General features: G+C 38.9%; 1 protein-coding gene across 8 annotated transcripts in view; it reads left to right on the forward strand.

The window, feature by feature from the left end:
- Reps2 (RALBP1 associated Eps domain containing 2) overlaps positions 1 to 19068 on the forward strand; it is a 262097-nt gene that overhangs the window by 128164 nt on the left and 114865 nt on the right. For 6 of the 8 annotated variants that reach the window (XM_060375349.1, XM_060375348.1, XM_060375347.1 and 3 more), the window contains exons 7-11: positions 275 to 338; positions 3959 to 4101; positions 6190 to 6284; positions 14699 to 14771; positions 16173 to 16226. In XM_060375349.1, coding sequence (XP_060231332.1) covers positions 275 to 338; positions 3959 to 4101; positions 6190 to 6284; positions 14699 to 14771; positions 16173 to 16226 — 429 coding nt within the window. The remainder of the gene's footprint in view (positions 1 to 274; positions 339 to 3958; positions 4102 to 6189; positions 6285 to 14698; positions 14772 to 16172; positions 16227 to 19068) is intronic. The other 2 variants (XM_060375353.1, XM_060375354.1) reach the window with 1 other exon arrangement.

Genomic DNA, 19068 nt, shown 5'->3' on the forward strand with positions numbered 1-19068 from the left:
TGCTCCTTTTTAACATACTATATATTCCTTTTATTTGTATTTTTCTCATTTTTGTAACAATGAGGATCAGTATTTTTCCCTCAGACATGCTAGGCAGGCCACATGCTGCTTTTATGAAATCCTTGTGATTGTTGTTGCTTAAGGAATAAATGTATTTGTGGTTATTTGGTAGAGCTTGCTAAATGAAAAAAAAAAAAAAGTAGTGATTTGCTTGCATATAAAAGCTGCTCCAGACAAGTAACTAATGGCTTACTTAAATGATGACTTTTTACAGGGTCTGTGGCCAAGAACTTCTTCACCAAATCAAAACTCTCCATTCCAGAACTTTCTTATATCTGGTGAGTACTCTCATACACTCATCTTTTAGCCCTTCTGAAAGTTTTTTTTTTTTTTTTTTTTTTTTTTTTTTTTTTTTTTTTTCTGAGACAGGGTTTCTCCGTTTAGCTTTGGTGGCCCTGTAACCAACTCTGTAGACCAGTCTGACCTTGAACACGCAGAGCTCTGCCTGCTTTTGCCTCCCTGAGTGATAGGATTAGAGGCATGTGCCACCATGCCCAGTAAAAATCAAATTTTTAAGATTTGAATTTTGTTTGTTTTGAGACAGAGTTTTATTTTGTAGCCCAGGATGACCTGTAACTCACTGTGTAGCTCAGGTTAGCCTCAGACTTGCAGCAAGTGCTATGCCTCAGCCTATCAAGTGAGTTTTGTTTTTTAAAATTGTTTTGGTAGTGCTAAGGTTTGAATTCAGGACCTCACGCATACTAGGTAAATGATCCACCACTAAGCCACACTCACAGCCTTGAAAAGCTTGTTCTTGAATGATTTTTAAAAACCGGTTGAGAGTGAATAGAACTCAGGTCTTTGTTGCTGTGAAGATTAAATAAATTGTCATATGAAAACTAAAATGAACCGTATCAGGAGTACACTATGAACCCTAAGTGTCAGCTACCAGTTTAAAAGTAATTTCCTCAGGCTGGAGAGACGGCTGCTCCTCTAGAGGGGCTGATTTTGGTCACAGCATGCACATGGCCTGTCTCACCGCCTGAAGTTCCAGCTCCCAGGGATTCAACACTCTTATGGTCTTCCAAGGGCACTGTGTTCATGTGGCATACACTCACACACATACATAATACATATGTACGTTATAAGAAAAGTAATTTCCTACTTATTATTCTTTTCTTATCCTGATTTCAGTCTAGGCAGTTGTGCACATGTGAGACATTCTGTCATATATTTGATTTTCATTATTTTTTTTAAATTTAGTGTGAGGCAGGGAGCCAGAGAAACTTGAAAAGCCATTCTTCATAATATTTTATAAGGTAGGGTGAACCGAAGGTCCAAGAACATTCTGGAATTGTCTATTCTAGATGCCTGTGAATGTTGTAAAATTGGCAGGTGTTTCACAGCTGGGCCTGAATTCAGCCCTGCTGCTACAGGGTTGGCTCTGCCTTACTCCTGAGGCCCTGCCACAGTTGGAGCTCCAGGAGGGCTGCACTGTAAGGGTCCAGATGGTTCTCTTTGCATCAGTGAAAATGCTCAGCCCCCAAACTGTCTTTGTGGATCATGCTGTTATAAATATATATTAAAACATTGGAATATTTATGTAAAGATTTTTTATGAAGCATTATAAAATTATGATAGAACTCAGAATTGCACACCATGTATTGTGTATCTTATTAAAGAACTATTCCTGTCATACTGTGCATGCCAGTGGAGCTGGGACTTTTGAGCTGGATTTACCTTCTTCAGCCATATAGTCTGGCCTTTTTTTTTTTTTTCAACAAGTCATATGTTAGATTTTAAGGGTAGGAAAAATGAACATTTTGAAAAGAATATAGTCTGTTTTGGCAGGGCTCCCAGCCTTAACATTACCCTGTGAGGCTTCCTGTCCTTTTTAAAATTCTTTTTTAAATTAAAATTTTATTAATTATTTATTGCAATTTATTCACTTTGTATACTGAATACAAATACTGTTGCCCTCTCCCTTGTCTCCTCTCAATCCCTCCCTCCCTCCTTCTTCTCCTCCTATGCCCTTCCCCTAGTCCACTAATAGGGGAGGTCCACCTCTCCTTCCTTCTGATCCTAGTCTATCAGATCTCATCAGGACTGGCTGCATTGTCTTCCTCTGTGGCCTGGCAAGGCTGCACCCCCCCCCCAGGGGGAGAGGATCAAAGAGGCTGCCACTGAGTTCATGCTGGAGACAGTCCCTGCTTGCCTTACTAGGGAACCCACTTGGAGACTGAGTCTATGGGCTACATCTGAGCACGGGTTTTAAGTCCTCTCCATGCATTGTCCTTGGTTGGGATATCAGTCTCTACAAGGCCCTCAGGGCCCAATTTTTAATATAAGATAAACATACTAAAATCTATACTCCTAAAGAAACCAAACAATAAGGAAGACCCTAGACAAGATGCTCAATCCTCATTCAGAAGGGCAAATGCAATAGAAGCAGCAGAAGACAGGAGCCTACCACAGGGAGGCCTCTGAAAGGCTCTACTGATCCAGGTACTGGAGCGGAGGCTGAGATTCATGACCAAACTTTGGGCAGAGCACATGGAATTTTATGAAAGAAGGGGCGGGGATAGAAAGACCTGGAAGGGGACAGGAGCTCCACAAGGAGAGCAACAGAGCTTCCTGTCTTTCTGTGGAGACAAATGCATGAAGGCTAAATGACATACTCTCCACACAGCATCTGAAGCAGTACCCAGACACCTCACCCCAGGGAGCAGCTCTTTCAGGGCTGGTGCATTCTGAATTAGAGCAAGAGTCTCATGGGGCCTAGGAGGATGCAAATGGTCCGAAGCAGAGTTACAGACTTTCCCTTAGAGATCTTTTTTCCCCAACAGCAACATCTTTTTAGTAGAGTGTTACAAGTCTTATTTCATACTTGTCTTAATACAAGTATACTTGTGTCTGTACACTACAGAGATGTTGGTGCTTAAGGGGTCTTAGTTCTTTTAGCAAATCGGTTTCTTTTGTGTTCAATGAATGGGTCTGTGTCTTTTAGTGAAAGATGGCGACTGAAGCAAAGGTGCGCCTTTTCAAGACTCCTGCTTTTCATGTTTGTCTTTTCCAGTACCAGCCTTTTTCTAGTTGTTACTTTTATATTAAAATATGATGCAACCAGTATTTCTTGAACCCATTTTATATTCCTTTATACTCTTTCTTGCTTTCTCTGCCCCCTTGCTCTCATTCTTTTTTGCTCTCTCGCTTTCTCTGTTCCTCTTTCTCCTTGTCTCTTCCCTCTTTCTCACCCTCTCTCTTGCCTCATCCCATCTCTGTCTCCATATTCTAAAACGGAGCCTCATGTGTCTCAAGCTGGCTTTGAAATTACTATGTAGCTAAGGCTAGTCTTGAACTCCCAATCCTCCTGCCTTTGCCTCCTAAGTGCTGGACTTCTAAAGGTATGTACCACTTTGTCCAGTTCTCTAAGAAGAACTTCTCATGTAGAAACTAACTTGCCACAAAAATGTATACTGCTTGAAAATATTTTCCCCTAAAACTGAAAAAAATGAAATGCCTTTGTTCTTGCTCTGAATGAACTCCTTAGTGGCTGGGTCTGCCCTTCCTTGGCTCATTTCCAGCACTGAGTCCAGCATTCTCTACACCATGCAGCTGCACTTATTGAACAACTGTCAGGTAACTGCAAAACCCCAGACATCACTGTTTTTGTTTTTTTTTTTTTTTTTCTCTCTCTAGACTTTCCTATGGCTTGCCTCAGTGTTGAAAAACTGATATGTCAGAGAGCCTGAACAATTTCCATTTTCATTTACCAAGTGCCACTGGTGCTGGTGCCACAAATAAGCTTGTTTTCTTCCTCTCAGTCGCCCCTGAGGTTTCACATGAGTTTGCCTAGGAAACTTTGAGGCTATTCCATGGGCAGAAATCTGGGAACTGTGTGTGCATGCTTGAGGCTGATGCTTCATGACAGGCAACTCATGACATCTCTTATCTTTAGGGAACTCAGTGATGCTGACTGTGATGGAGCCCTGACCTTGCCTGAGTTTTGTGCTGCATTTCATCTCATTGTAGCACGGAAGAACGGCTACCCTCTGCCAGAGGGCCTGCCTCCAACTTTGCAGGCAGAGTACCTGCAAGCAGGTAAGGTCTCATCATGCACCAAGAACCTTAGCTATTTCTTATGCATGCCTAATAACAAACTCTTATTTATTTAAACGATACCCAGACACCAAGGAATCCTTGACTCCTTGACATCTGAGGACTCTTTAACTTGTATCCAAATATCACATATTAGAATACGAGTTGTAGGGATGATCTAAGGAAATATGAACCATTTTTTCTTCTATTTCTTGTGTCTTTTGGGTGGATTAGAACCAATATCACTTCTCTTTTTGTGACAGTCAGGGATGGCAAGTACTGAATCCTAATGTTGATAGAAAATGAACCTTATAGAGCCAACTATAAGTTTAGCATCTTGAGCTATATCCTAGCATCTCTTAAGTGGTCTTGGGTAAGGTAATTCAAAACTGTAACTTTTTAAAAATACAAACAAGGTGATAGTAATTATATCAGATGCCAATTTTACTTATAATTATTGAACTAATTCCTTTCCCCCAAATTAGAGGACAGACTTGTAAGGCTAGGTTGCATTGTTTGGCAGACTATCCATGAGACCTTTTTGACACTTCCATATCTGGGTGACTAGGTGGATCCCAGGAAAAAAAAAGATTGTTATATGGTGTGTTAAAAACATTTTGAGTCTTTCTTAGGTGAGAGGCACTGTATTTTCCTTGTGGTTTGGGAAGAAGGTGCGGCAGGTATGCTTAGAGGCAGTAAGAAGGGGTTTGGCTCATCCAAGGGATAGAATGTTCAGGCCCCAGTGGTTGGTGTGTATAGCACAAAGAAGAGAGGCCAGGACTCTTCAGAGGCTGAAGAGAAAAGCTGGAAACAAGTAATGAGCAATAGCATTGGCTTGGGTTAGGCAGGGAAGTGACAACGTTAGATTTCTTGTCTGCAATGATTCTCTGGGGTGCTCACCACAGACCAAGACTAGTCAAGACCAGAGGAGGACTCAGCTCGGGGAGGTGACAATGGACACAGAGAGATAGAAGATAAGGTGGAGGGAGTTAGCAGTTGACTGTTGTCATTTGGAGTCTTTGAAAAATATTAGTTTTCCTATACAAGTCTGCCTTCTCTTTGCTTGTGAATGGTAGTGATACCCCCTAGCCAGCATTCCAGCATTTCAGGACACAACAGTGGCAGGAATATAAGTAGGGGTTAAAAAGAGCACCAATCAAGATTTTCACGTTCAGCTTTAAGAACATTTTATTAAAATCTGACTTCCTAACAGCGCGTCTTGACAGATTTGATACATTGCTTCTATTTATTACCACCCCAGTCTGCATTTTTCTCTTTGGAATATTAGCAACTTTTTAAAGTCATTGTGGTATTTCTTTCTGAATTATTTCATGACAAAGTAGTAAAGTAGAATCCGCCTCTAAGAGGTAACCTGGCTGCTAGGTGATCAGCTTATCAAGTAGCATGCTTTTTCCCCTATGCTGATTTACTTCACTTCCTAACTAACAAACAACTACTTTTGCTGTTGTATGATAGAAGATACTTGGGATGTTATTTCTTTATTGTCAGTCAGTAAGAATGTATACTTTCATTTTGGTCACTCCTGCTAACCAAAGAGACAAATATTTCATGAAGTTGTGTTTGGTATGTATCATTTTAGTATTTTGCTTATTTCTAGCAATACCCCCAAACAAGGTGTTTTTTTAGTTAATATTCATAGCATCTAAACCACCTTTATGGCTACTGCACTTAAACTTTTTATTTAATATGATTAAAACTTAACATACCCTGGTAGCTAACGTGGCACGTGACTACCATGTTGCAACATGCATTGCTAAGAGCAAGAACTTGTCAGCCGGACTGCCTCGTGTTCCCGCCTCTTCTGGTCCCTTACCGACCGGGTGCCCTTGAGTGTGAGTTGTTTACCTTTCCTGTTCCTCAGTTTCAGCACATGTGGAATGGGAATGGCAATACTAGATTGAGTTTGGAGAGGCTTTCAAATGCTGTCTCACCACAACAAGTGACGTAGGTAGTGTGTGTGAGCGAGCCGACTCTGCTGTTATATTCAACAAGTACAGAAATGCTGTTAAGACATTCCACATACTATGGCTATAGTAAATATTCTTACATATTCTTTTTCTTCCTTACTAGCTTTCCCTAAATCCAAGTGGGAGTGTGCCATATTTGATTCTTATTCTGAGTTAATGCCAGCAAAGCAACAACCCTGTGACTTGCATCAGATGGAGGTAAAAACACAAAACAAAACAAAAACAAAAGCCTTCCCATGTTAATCATTATATATGTAGAAGTAAATCATAGCTTATAGCTTCACAAACTCTGGAAAATGAACATTTATCTCATATTCTTTTTATGCTTCATTTGAGGATTGGCCTTTTAAATCTGCACACTGAATAATGTGTATATTTTTTTTCTTGATAAAAATAGAGTGTGTGAAATAACCAATATCTCTTGACCTTCTGGATGTGAAATTATGTGTAGTCAGACAAAGGCAGATTAGACAAGTTGTTTAATTTAACTAGGGCTTTAAGTTCTCCGTAAATAATTTAACAGATTTATTTATTCATTTTTTTTTATGTAGAGGTGTTTTACCTGCATGCATGTCTGTGTGTATGTGTATGTCTGGTGCCCAAGAAAAGAGTGTCAGATCCCCTCGGACCAGGGTTAGAGACAGCTTCAGATTACCATGTGGGTCCTGGGAATTGAACCCTGGGCTTCTGGAAAACAGATAATGCTCTAAACCTCTAAGCCTTTTCTTTAGCCCTGCAGTAAATAGTTTAAGTTGGAGTTTCACTTGCTGAGCCTTATTAAGATATGAGGAACCTGAAAATTTTTGAAAAGAGGTTTAAGAAATATATAAGGGGCCCGAAAGATACCTCAGAGTTTTAAACTTTTAAACTATATGAGGATGGATTTGGATGATTCTGCCCAAGAGTTTTGAACATTTTACATGATATTGGACCATTAATAGAAGAGCTGTGCTCAGTGATGTTTAGTTGTGGTTTAATAAATATGAATTGGTTTGGTTATTGTCACTACTATCATCAGCACTATCATTTTCATTACCACTATTATGATTACTATGCTGACAAATTTTTCACTTTAAACTTTTTATCTTTTTAATTAAATATTTTGATACCATAGAGTAATTATTTATTATAGGTTTCATTACAAAAATGTCATGTTATATGATATATTTTTCTTATATTCACCCCTGTTACCCACTGTTGCTGATCTTCCTCTTCTCAATTGGTTTCCTTCATGTCTTTTTGTGATGACCCAATAAGCTTAGTTACGGTTGCTTACATGGGCATGGGTAAGGAATTATTTAAAGGCCCTTACATTGGGTACCTTACGTTAGGGCTACACCATGCACAGCGATGGGATTCATCATATTTTCATACTCTTAATATAATGCTTTTTCACTTAATATAATGATCTCCATTGAATGTTTTCCTGAAGTTGCCATGATTTCACTTTCTTGAGCTTGTTTGGAGGTTCTAGCAGAAGTGCAGCTACTCCTATACCCTTGACCGAAAACCAGTCCTTCTCGATTCGGGGAAGGTCATCCTCTTCAGCTTCAGGAGGGACGCACATGTAGTGGTGAAGGAGGAAGGGGACACCCTCCTAGCCAGCCAGATCAGCCGAATCAACCCTGGTGATCAATGGGTTTGACAGATGTCGCAGCCAGATCGCCCTCACATTCGACTTCACTCTCTTATGACTTAATAAAACTCCATTGTGTATTTGTACTGTAGTTTGATTATTCATTCATGTATTGGTGGATATCTAGGCTAATTCCATAATCTCGCTATTGTGAATATCAGTAAACACGGATGGGCAAGTATCGCTGTGGTAGGACATAGGGTAGTTTGGGTATATGCCCAGGAGTGGTACAGCTGGGTCCTGTGGAAGAGAAGCCTTCACACTGCTGTCCAGAGTGGCTGCAGAGGTTTATATTCCCACCAGTAGCATACAAGGGTTTCTTCTTCCTCATATTTTTCCTTGCCAGCATTTTTTTTTTTCCCTTGTCATCTGTTTTCCGGGAAGATAGTCATTCTGACTGGGGTAAGATAGAATCTCAAAGCAATTTTAATTCGCATTTTCCTGACGGATGAAGATATTGAATACTTTCCTTGTTTTGTAGTTGTTGTTTGTTTGTTTGTTTGTTTTGGAGATAAAGTCTAATGTCTCCTGCATTGGTCTTTCTGATATAGTTAAGAATATACTGAAATGTTGATCTTTCTGCCTCTGCCTCCCACCATACCCAGCTTTGTGTTTCTTTTCTTGAGAACTCTGTTCAGATCATTAGTCCACGTTTTGATTAAATTGTTTATTATGTTTATTTTTTTTAATATTTTATATATTGTAGACATTAGGTGTTTGATGTACAGCTGAAACATATTTTCCCAATACGTAGGCTGTCTCTTCATTTTTATAATTATCTTTTGATGTACAGAAGCTTTTAATTTCACGTAATTCTAATTGTCAGTTCATTTTTGTGATGCGGATATTGAACTCAGGGCACTGCACATGCTTGACAAACACTAACATTGAGCTAGATCCAACTCCCTATCTGTCAATTCTTGGGAATATTTCCTGGGTTATTGTGTTTTTCTCCAACATTTTCAAATCTTAAGTAGATCTTTGATCCATTTTGAATTGAATTTGGACACGTGAGAGATGGGGACCTAGTTTCATTCTTCTTCATGTATATACCCAAATTTTCCAGTACCTTTTTATTGAAGATGCTACCTTTTATCCAATATATGTTTTTTATACTGTTGCTAAGTATTACATAGTTGTAGCTGTCTGGCTTTATGTCTGGATGTTCTGTTCTATCTGTTGCTCTACATGTCTGCTTTTGTGTCAGTGCCATGCTGTTTTATAAAGGTATTGTGATGCCTCTGGTATTAATCATTCTACTTAGGATTGCCCTGGCTAATTGGTGGATCATACATGCTTCCCTGTGAACTTTAGGATTTTCTTCTGCTTTTGTGAAGAACACCATTGGAATTTTGATAGAGACTACATTGAATATGAATTATAGATGGCCAATACATAAAAATACATTCAATGTCTGTATCCACCAAGAAAATATAAATCAAAACTACATTGAAGCCTGGATGTACCTGAGTTGGTACAGTGCTGGCCTTGCATGCATGAGGTCCTACATTGGAGTGTGGTGGCACGTATGTGCAGTCCTAGCAATTGAGAGGTAGATGTAGTATGACCATGAGTTTGAGGCCTATCTCAGCTACATAGTGAGCCCGAGGCTAAGCTGGGTCACATGACCATCTGTCACAAAATAGGATCAGCCAAACAAAGCATCACGTTGAGATTCTTTCTCACAACAATCAGAAAGGCTGCCATGAAGAAAAAAAAATATCATATGTTGATGAGAAGGTAGGTAAAAAGTAACTCCAAGTAAGGTTGTTGGGGATGTAAGTTACTTCAGTTACTATGGGAATCAGTGTGCTGGCTTTTCAGAATCTTAAAAATAATATATGATCCATTTATACCACTTCTGGATATATACTCAGAAGAATCAAAGTCAGCTGACTATGAAGATTCCTGAAAGTATGTTTATTATAGCACTATCCACAGTAGTTGTGTTGATGGAATTAGCATAGATGCCCATGAATAGATAAAGAAAATGTGACCTATGGAGTGTTTTTAATTAAGCATAACGGTGAACAAAATCCAGGTGTATTAAGTAGTACATAAATCTCACCACACAGGCAGAGGCAGAGGGATTTTTGTGAGTTCCTCACAAGCCTAGTCTAGAGAGTCCCAGGTCAAGGCCCAAGGTGATATAGTGAGATACTGCTCACCACCACCCCCATCCCAAAAGAATGAATAAAAGTGCGCCACCTGCAGGAAAGTGAACGTAACTAGAGATCATATGCTATATGAAGTCAGCTTTCAAAAGATTGATGTCATATGTTTTTTGTAAAACATGATATTTAGGGAAGGAAAGAGGACCGTTCAGGTAAAAAGGAATGTGAAAGGGGAAAGGGAGGAGAGAGGATAAGAAGGGCTAGTTGAAGGGGGTGAAAAAGACCAAAGTACATCATGTGCATGTATAGAAACAATGAAGTCCCCCTGTTTTGTAGAGGTAGTATACAGCAATAAAAATGTTTATGTCATATTTTACTGGCTGCTGACTAAACATTTGATGTTCTTATAAACTATTACTCACTGTTCTGTCTGCAAGTCTTTCAAATTGTCATGAACCCATGGACTGTAAATAGAGTTTGGTGCCAGCCTTTTGAGCCCAAAGTCCAGTATAGGTGTTTGTGTTGTAAGCAAACCTGTAGCTGGTTGATTTTCAGGTCACAAGAAGTTTTCTGAGTAACACAGCTTTCTAAAGCTAGCAGGGCTGTAACCTTGTACTTACACTCATCAAGAATTATGGAGTATAATTTTAGGTACATTGCATGTTAGTATTTTAGATTACTAGATTTTTTTTCTTTTTAAAAACACCTTTATTGAGAGGTACCATACCATACCCATTTAAAGAACACAGTTCAGTTGTTTTTACTATACTGATACAGTTTTTCAACCATAAATATATTCTAATCTAATATTTTTTGTTTGTTGGGATTTCTTATGAGAATATAGGTGAGGAGTTATTTAGAGTGTGGATGATTTAAAGGTAGCTGTGTCACTAAACATACCACCTCAGCATGGGTGATGACCCATGAAAGCTGTATCCCTGAAGTATAGGCACAAAACATTTTTATTACTCCAAAATAAAACCCTCTTGCATTAGCACCCATTTGCCACACTCCCTGTCACCACCCTCTGATGATAGGATTAACGGCCATCCTGCCAAAAACAATCTACAGATTCAGTGCAGTTCCCATCAGCATACCAACACAATTCTTTACAGACCTTGAAAGAACAATTCTCACTTTTATATGAAAAAAACAAAAAACCCAGAATTGCCAAAATGATCTTGTATAACAACAGATCGTTTGGAGGTATCTCCATCCCTGATCTCAAGCTGTACTACAGAGCAATAGTAATAAAAACTGCATGGTACTGGCATAGAAGCAGAATGGTAGAACAATGGAAATGAATAGAAGGCCCAGAAATAAACCCACACACCTACGGATACTTGATTTTTGACAAAAAAGCCAGAACCATACAATGGAAAAAAGACAGCACCTTAAACAAATAGTACTGGTCTAACTGGATGTCTACATGTAGAAAATGCAAATAGATCCATACTTATCACGCCACACAAAACTAAAGTCCAAGTTGATCAAAGACCCCAAAATACAACCAGAAGCACTAAATTTGTTAGAAGAAAAAGTGGGGAAGAGCCTTGAACTCATTGGTACAGGAGACAACTTCCTGAACAGAACACCAACAGCACAGGCTCTAAGTTCAACAATCAATAAATGGGACCTCATGAAACTGACAAACTTCTGTTAAGCAAAGGGCATGTCAGCAGAATAGAACAACAGCCTAGAGACTGGGAAAATATATTCACTAACCCTCTATCTGACAGAGAGCTAATAACCATAATATATAAAGAACTCAAGAAGTTAAAAAGCAACAAATCAAGTAATCCAATTAAATAAAGGGGTATAGAGCTAAACAGAGAATTCTTTATAGAGGACTATTGAAGGGCAGAGAAACACTTAAAGAAATGTTCAACATACTTAGTCATCAGGGAAATGCAAATCAAAACAACCCTGAGATTTCACCTTACACCCATCAGAATGGCTAAGATAAAAAACTTAAGTGACAACACATGCTGGAGAGGATGTGGAGAAAGGGGAACCCTCCTCCACTGCTGGTGGGAATGTAAACTTGTACAACCACTTTGGAAATCAATCTGGCACTTTCTCAGTCAATTAAGAAAAGTGCTTCCTCAAGATCCAACTATACCACTCCTAGGCATATATCCAAAATATGCTCAAGTATCAACAAGAACAATTGCTCAACTATGTTAGTAGCAGCTTTATTTGTAATAGTCAGAATCTGGACACAACCCAGATGTCCCTCAATGAAGGAATGGATACAGAAATTGTGGTACATTTACACAATAGAATACTACTCAGCGATTAAAAACAAGGAAATCATGAAATTTGCAGGCAAATGGTGGGAGCTAGAAAAGAGTGAGGTATCCTCTTATAAGTAGATATTAGACATATAATATAGGATGAACATACTAAATCTGTACACCTAAAGAAGCTAAGCAAGAAGGAGGCCCCTTGGTAAGATGATCCTTCCTCACTCATAAAGGCAAATGGGATAGACATCTAAAGAGGGAGAAAACAGGGAACAGGACAGGAGCTTACCACAGAGGGCCTCTGAAAGACTCTACCCAGCAAGGTATTAAAACAGATGCTGAGATTCATAGCCAAATTTTGGGCAGAGTGCAGGGAATCTTATGAAAGAAGGGGGAGATAGAAAGACCTGGAGGGGACAGGAGATCCACAAGGAGAACAACAGAACCAAAAATATCTGGGCCAGAGATCTTTTCTGAGACTGGTACTCCAAACAAGGACTATGCATGGAGATAACCTAGAACCCCTGCATGGATGTAGCCCATGGTAGCTCAGTGTCCAAGTGGGTACCCTAGTAAGGGGAACAGGGACTATCTCTGACATGAACTCAGTGGCTGGTTCTTTGATTACCTCCTACTGAGGGGGGAGCAGCCTTACCAGGCCACAGAGGAAGGCAATGCAGCCAGTTCTGATGAGAGTGGATAGGCTAGGGTCAGAGGGAAGGGGAGGAGGACCTCCCCTATCAGTGGAGTGGGGAAGGGGCAAGGGAGAAGATGAGGGAGGGAGGATGGGACTGGGTGAGGATGAGGGAGGGGGCTATATCTTAGATACAAAATAAACTGTAATCAATAAAAATAAATTAAAAAAGAAATAATATAAACAGGACTTATATATGAAATTCTCAAAACTAAAATTAAAAATAAGGGACCGATTACTTGGAACTTCATGTGTACTGCTTAAAATACAACATGGCTCTTCCAAGAAATGCATCTAAAATTTCTTCTTCATCCTAGGATTTAAACAATATCCATGAATGCATAATTCAGATACTATTTAGTTTAAATGTACTTATGGGATAGCCTAGGAAATATTATAATATTTGCTATTTTTTACAGAGAAAACATTTTTCACAGAGAAAATTTTTACAGAGAAAACATTAATATTACATTTATTATATAACTCTGTGGATGTTGGAGCTAAACATTAACTCTTTTTAATATATGTATATATACGTATCATTACATTATATGTACTAATATATATTAAATTATGCCGTCAAAATGACACTAACACTTAAAGAATCACATAAATGAGGGTCATTAGACCTTTGATGAGATTTCCACCTAGTAGTGCTATAACTTTTTATTTTGGAACCATTTTAAATCAGAAGCATTGGTTTGAGGTCTCTCAGTAAAGTAAAGGTTTTTTTCAAAAGAGGTCTTTGGACCAAAGACCTCTACGAGTTTAATCATCTTCCTTGCAGTTTTACATTGCTCTCTAAGTTTGAAATATGTTTAAATGTATGTAATACCAAAGTACATTTGGAGCCAAGTCATCCTATTACTCCTTTCTCCATCTCCCTATCATTTTTTATTCTTAGGTACCTTTATAGACCATACACATAAAGACAACATAAATCTGAATATATTTTATTCTTTAATCACAGCAGAGGCCCTAGAGTACATACGTTTCAGCTTTGTTGATGTGTACTAGACCAATATAGTCGCAGACATTTATGATGTTTTGATACATGTATGGAGATATGCACATATTGTGAAACAGTTACCACAGTCAAGCCAATTAGTTCCCCAATCACTTCACGCAATGGTTTTGTTTCAGTGGAGATTTAAGACCTGCTTTCTGGGTAATTTTTAAGCATACTATATATTACTAATATTATAGTTACAGTACATACTGGGTGGGCTTTTTAGAAATAAATATACAGTTACTAGACTTGAAACTATTAGAAAACAATTCATAGGTGATACATTTCAATATTCAATTTATTAGTATACTGGAAACCTTTCTTATCTATGAGTAAGGGCAATTTTTTTTTCAAGACAGGGTTTCTCTTTGTAGCCCTGGCTGTCCTGCTTTGTAGACAAGGCTAGTCTCACAGAGGTCCACTTGCCTCTGCTTCCCAGTGCTGGTATTATAGGTGTGTGCCACCATGCCAGGCCCTAGGGGAAATTTTTGATCTGCTCATCAATAAAATTTTTCCCACAACAAGGAGGCAGAACATCCACTGAATATTAGATCCTGGCAAACACTCCTACTATATGGGCACTTATCACAGCCTCTCCCTGTTTGTGAAAAACTTTATAAAGGCCAGCAGTGCTCGCCTGACTGGAAAAATGCACAAGATTCAAATTCAATGTAAAATTCACTAATAAGCCTTAATTTGAATCTTTATGTTTCTCAAATCTATTTTTCCTCTATGTGTATAAGTGAAAATTTACATATACAGAATCAGAAAACCAAATTAATAAAATAGAATTAAATGTCACCACTTACTAAACACAAATTTTAACATGAACTATTGACTTTAAAACATTTAGTCATGTGTGATTATCACTTAATTTTTATTTCAACCCGAATGTTTAATTTTCTTTTCCAAGAAACCATCCGTTAAAGACAAGGCTGACTTTCCTGTCCCTACAAAAGATGTGACTACTGGTGATGACAAACAAGGTATGAAAATAGTTTTGTTGTTATAAGGGTGCCTTCCTCTGCTTCCTTATCCATTTCTCCTGAGACAGCTTCCAGGCCATATGAGCGCACTGCTCAATATGAATACTCATTCGGATATGTTGTGTAGTTTGAATTGTTGTCATAAGCTTATAGTTCACGAAGTGGCAGTAAGACCTTCAGTGTCTGAATCACCTTAATTCAATTGGTCATTATTAATCTTGGGGTATTTTGACATATTATATCGAATTCTGTTTCAATAGTTAGGAAATGGAAAGAATCGGGAGGTTAACATTTAGTGTTGGCATAAATGAATGTACATTTGTATACAGGTCTATTCCATGAGGAAGTTCTTTTAGACAGTGTGCCTATCCTAAAGCTTTATCTGTTTCTCGTTGGTCTTATGGGTACGGACGTGGATATGGAGCCTGGTTTCCATTTGCTTATTTTACTGGGTAGCTGAGAAGGCAGTCAGCACAGTGTCCAGCGTTAGAGATAACCTCAGGCGGGGGGGTGCCGGCCTGCAATATACACCAGCGGAGGAAGGACCCTCTCCTCTAAAGCCCATCCTTTGTAGGATGTTTTTATGACTTATCAGGTCCTTCCCCATATACCATCTTATCTATAGACCTCACAAAACTAGCGCTTTTGAAATCACTCAGCAGTTAGAAATAAGTAGCCAAGCTCAGGCAGGCAGTATGAATTATTTACTTTTCCAAAAAAAAACAAAAAAAAAAAACCAAAAAACAACAACAACAAAAAAAAAACGGGATAAGAACCAAGATTTTCTGTCTTAAGCCGGTGTTCCAACTCACCACTCACAAGCGAGAGAAGCCCATCTGAAGTGAAGCCATTTCAGGTTTTATTGTTGAGCCCTTCCATTAATTGAGCCTCACATTAAGATGAAAAAGAAGTCTTCTATTTGCACCAGCGGATTCATGCTTTCTATTTAAATATTTGTTTAGGAGATTCAAGTGGAACTAGCCATTATCTACAGCTGATCAGTCTCCTAATGTATGGTTCTTTTTGCCTTGACTACAAAACTCTAAAATTATTGAAGTTTGTGTTTAAATCTCAAACATTCTCCTGTTAAGGAAAACAGGAGAAATGTGGATGGTTTTTGGTAACACTCCTCTTAACCACTAGTGGCTGTCTCTCTAGAAATTTGAAATTAAAGCTTCCTTTTGTAAAAGGAGAAGCTGTTTCCATGTTCTAAGAGGTTTTCATTATTCTAGAAATGCTATAGCAACCTCTACAGGTTTGTGAGACTTTTCTGTAACTGATGATAGGGAGTATTCATTTTAATGCAATGTATGACAGATATAAAATTTCACAAGGCTTTTGTTTTCTCTTTCTTCTCCTTTCTCTTCCCTCTTCCTTAAAAATGAAACAAAATACTACTAGCTTTGAAAAGTACTGTTAATGAATCCTTACCAAAGGACATATCTGAGGATACAGGTAGGAGAAAACCATTTTAATGTATGCTCTATCTAATAATTTCTAATTAAAAAAAACAGCTGTTTGGTGACTGAAGATTGTTGTGTCTGTAATAGTGTGTCTGTTTCTAAATTTTTGGCTTGTGTTTTATTAAAAGAAGCCTTAGGTTTTCTACTGTTTTCCTCTCTTTAGAAGAGGATGACTTTCTGCTCTGAACTTTCATTCTGTTTGAATTTAGAAGTATAAAACTGGGACAGTGATTCAGATCAATGCCTGCGCTTTCTTTGTAAAGTAAGGAACTCATAAGGTGGATGAGAGACCCAGAATTTATATTTCCATTGCCAAAGTATCAATGTTAAATATCTTTATAATCCTTCCCTACCAGGAAGGTAATGCTTAGATGCAGTAGATTCCAAGGAGAAAAAACATGCATTCGACTCCAAGGAGGAAAAAAAATATATAGAAGTTGCTCAGGTCAGTTTCTTAGAAAAATAAAAATGTGTCTGGGAAACCATAGAGAATGTCTGGGCCAGTGTGTTCAGCTCTCTAAGAACATATTTATTTATTTAATTTTATGTGTGTATGTATATATGCCTGAGTATATGTGCCTTAAATGTGTGCAGTGCCCATGGATATCAATAAGAGGTGTTGGATCCCCTGGAACTGGAATTATGGATGGTTGTGAGCTGCCATATGGGTGCTGGGTTCGAAACCCAGGTTGTCTGCAAAAACAATAAGCACTGTCAAGTGCTGAGCCATCTCTTTAGCCCTCCTTAGTTATCTCTTAATGGGGCCATCACTGTAGCAAAATAAACCTTGTTAAAAGTCAAGTGGCTCCAGAAAGCATTTTTACTTAGATCTTTGGTTATGAGGGGTTGAAAGAAGTTTTTGCTTCCTTCTTTATTGTTATTGCTCTTGAATATTTAGAATGTAAATAATGTTTCGTCATCCTGAGCTTATTTGTTTAAAGTTGCAACAGAAGAATCAAGACTACCTAAGCTTATGCTTATGTTTCCCAAACATTAAGTTTGTTTGAAGTTTAAAAGCAAGAGTAAGATTCTAGGTTATCTCCATGCATGGTCCTTGGTTGGAGTATCAGTTTCAGAAAAGACCCCTGTGTCCAGAATTTTTTTGGTTCTGTTGCTCTCCTTGTAGAGCTCCTGTCCCTTCCAGGTCTTCCTATCTCCCCTTTCTTTCATAAGATTTCCTGCACTCTGCCCAAAGTTTGGCTATGAGTCTCAGCATCTGCTTTGATATCCTGCTGGGTAGAGTCTTTCAGAGGCCCTCTCTGGTAAGCTCCTGTCCTGTTCCCTGTTTTCTCCTACTTCCAAAGCACAAATGTAGCCCATGGCAGCTCAGTCTCCAAGTGGGTTCCCTAGTAATGGGAACAGGGACTGTCTTTGACATGAACTGATTGGCCTGCTCTTTGATCACCTCCCCCTGAGGGGGGAGTAGCCTTACCAGGCCACAGAGGAAGATAATGAAGCCAGTCCTGATGAGACCTGATAGGCTAGGGTCAGATAGACAGGGAGGAGGACCACCCCTATCAGTGGACTGAGGGAGGGACATGGGAGGAGAAGAGGGAGTATGGGATTGGGAGGGGATGAAGGAGGGGCTACAGCTGGGATACAAAGTGAATAAACTGTAATTAATAAAATATACATAAAAAAGCAAGAGAAGGGTGGAGAACGATGAAATAGGAGGAGATAGGAAGGACTGGGCAGAAGAAATCACCAGGACCCAGGTGATTCTGGTATGTCCTCTTTGGTGATTCTGGCCTATTTGGAAACCAATACCACCAAAATGGAGTGCTGCAAAATAGGAAATTAAGATGGTAAGTCAATCATGACTCTAAAATCAGTGGGAATTTTCAGGCCTGATTTTGACTTTTGAAACATATTAGGATCCATTCATCATAGGGGAAATGCTTTATTTGTATAGGCCAATTTTTTTTGTGTGTTTTCTGAAGCTTTTAAAAAATTATCATTTATTACAATTTTTTCAATTTGTATTACAGCTGTGGCTCCCTCCTTAGTCCCCTCCCAATCCCACTCTCCCTTTTCTCCCCCTAAGCCCCTCTCTTAGTCCACTGATAGGGGAGGACCTCCTACCCTTCGTATCTGAACCTAGACTCTCAGGTCTCATCAGAACTGGCTGCATTGTCTTCCTCTGTGGCCTGGCAAGGGTGTACCCACCCCCTCGGGGAAGGTGGTCAGAGAGCCTGCTACTGAGTTCATGTATATAGGCCAATTCTTAATGACTCTGATTTTGGATGTGAAGGTTTTGTAAATTCCGTGACATGGTATTAGTAAAAGATATTTCAGTCTGGAGTGTTAAATTAATGTTTCTCCCATAGAATTTGAGATTTCTTAAATCTTTCTATTTGTTCCAGAGATTTCAGCATGAGATCAAGTGTTCTCTGAGGCATGCACCTCAATTCTCATTTTTTAACGTTCTTTGACAAGGGCTTGGCACCGCTGGCTAAAACCTAACAGGTGTGCCACAGCACACGAAGTGTATCTAAATTCGTTTCGCACTGCCTGGGAACATGCTGTATCTTTTTTGATTTATTCTTCCCATTGCTGCCCCCTTCTGGATATGATGCAATCACTCATCTCAAACTTAACTTAATAGCCTATTTTCTGGGTGGTAAGCACAGTCTCCCCCTGGGGGATAGGAGAGTGGTAAAGTAGTAATTATAATTCTGCACGGCGGTCAAAGTACTGGAGACAGTTCCTCTCAGTGTCACTGTAACCTTTTAGAAGGTCAATCATTAGATGTATGTCCTCTTCCTTTTCTCATTTTCTGGAAAGATGACAAAAGATAACGTACCTGGAGTGTTTCAGGAGGTTGTCATTTTCCC

Source organism: Meriones unguiculatus, chromosome X (assembly GCF_030254825.1).
Source record: "Meriones unguiculatus strain TT.TT164.6M chromosome X, Bangor_MerUng_6.1, whole genome shotgun sequence".
Taxonomy (NCBI): Eukaryota; Metazoa; Chordata; class Mammalia; order Rodentia; family Muridae; genus Meriones; species Meriones unguiculatus.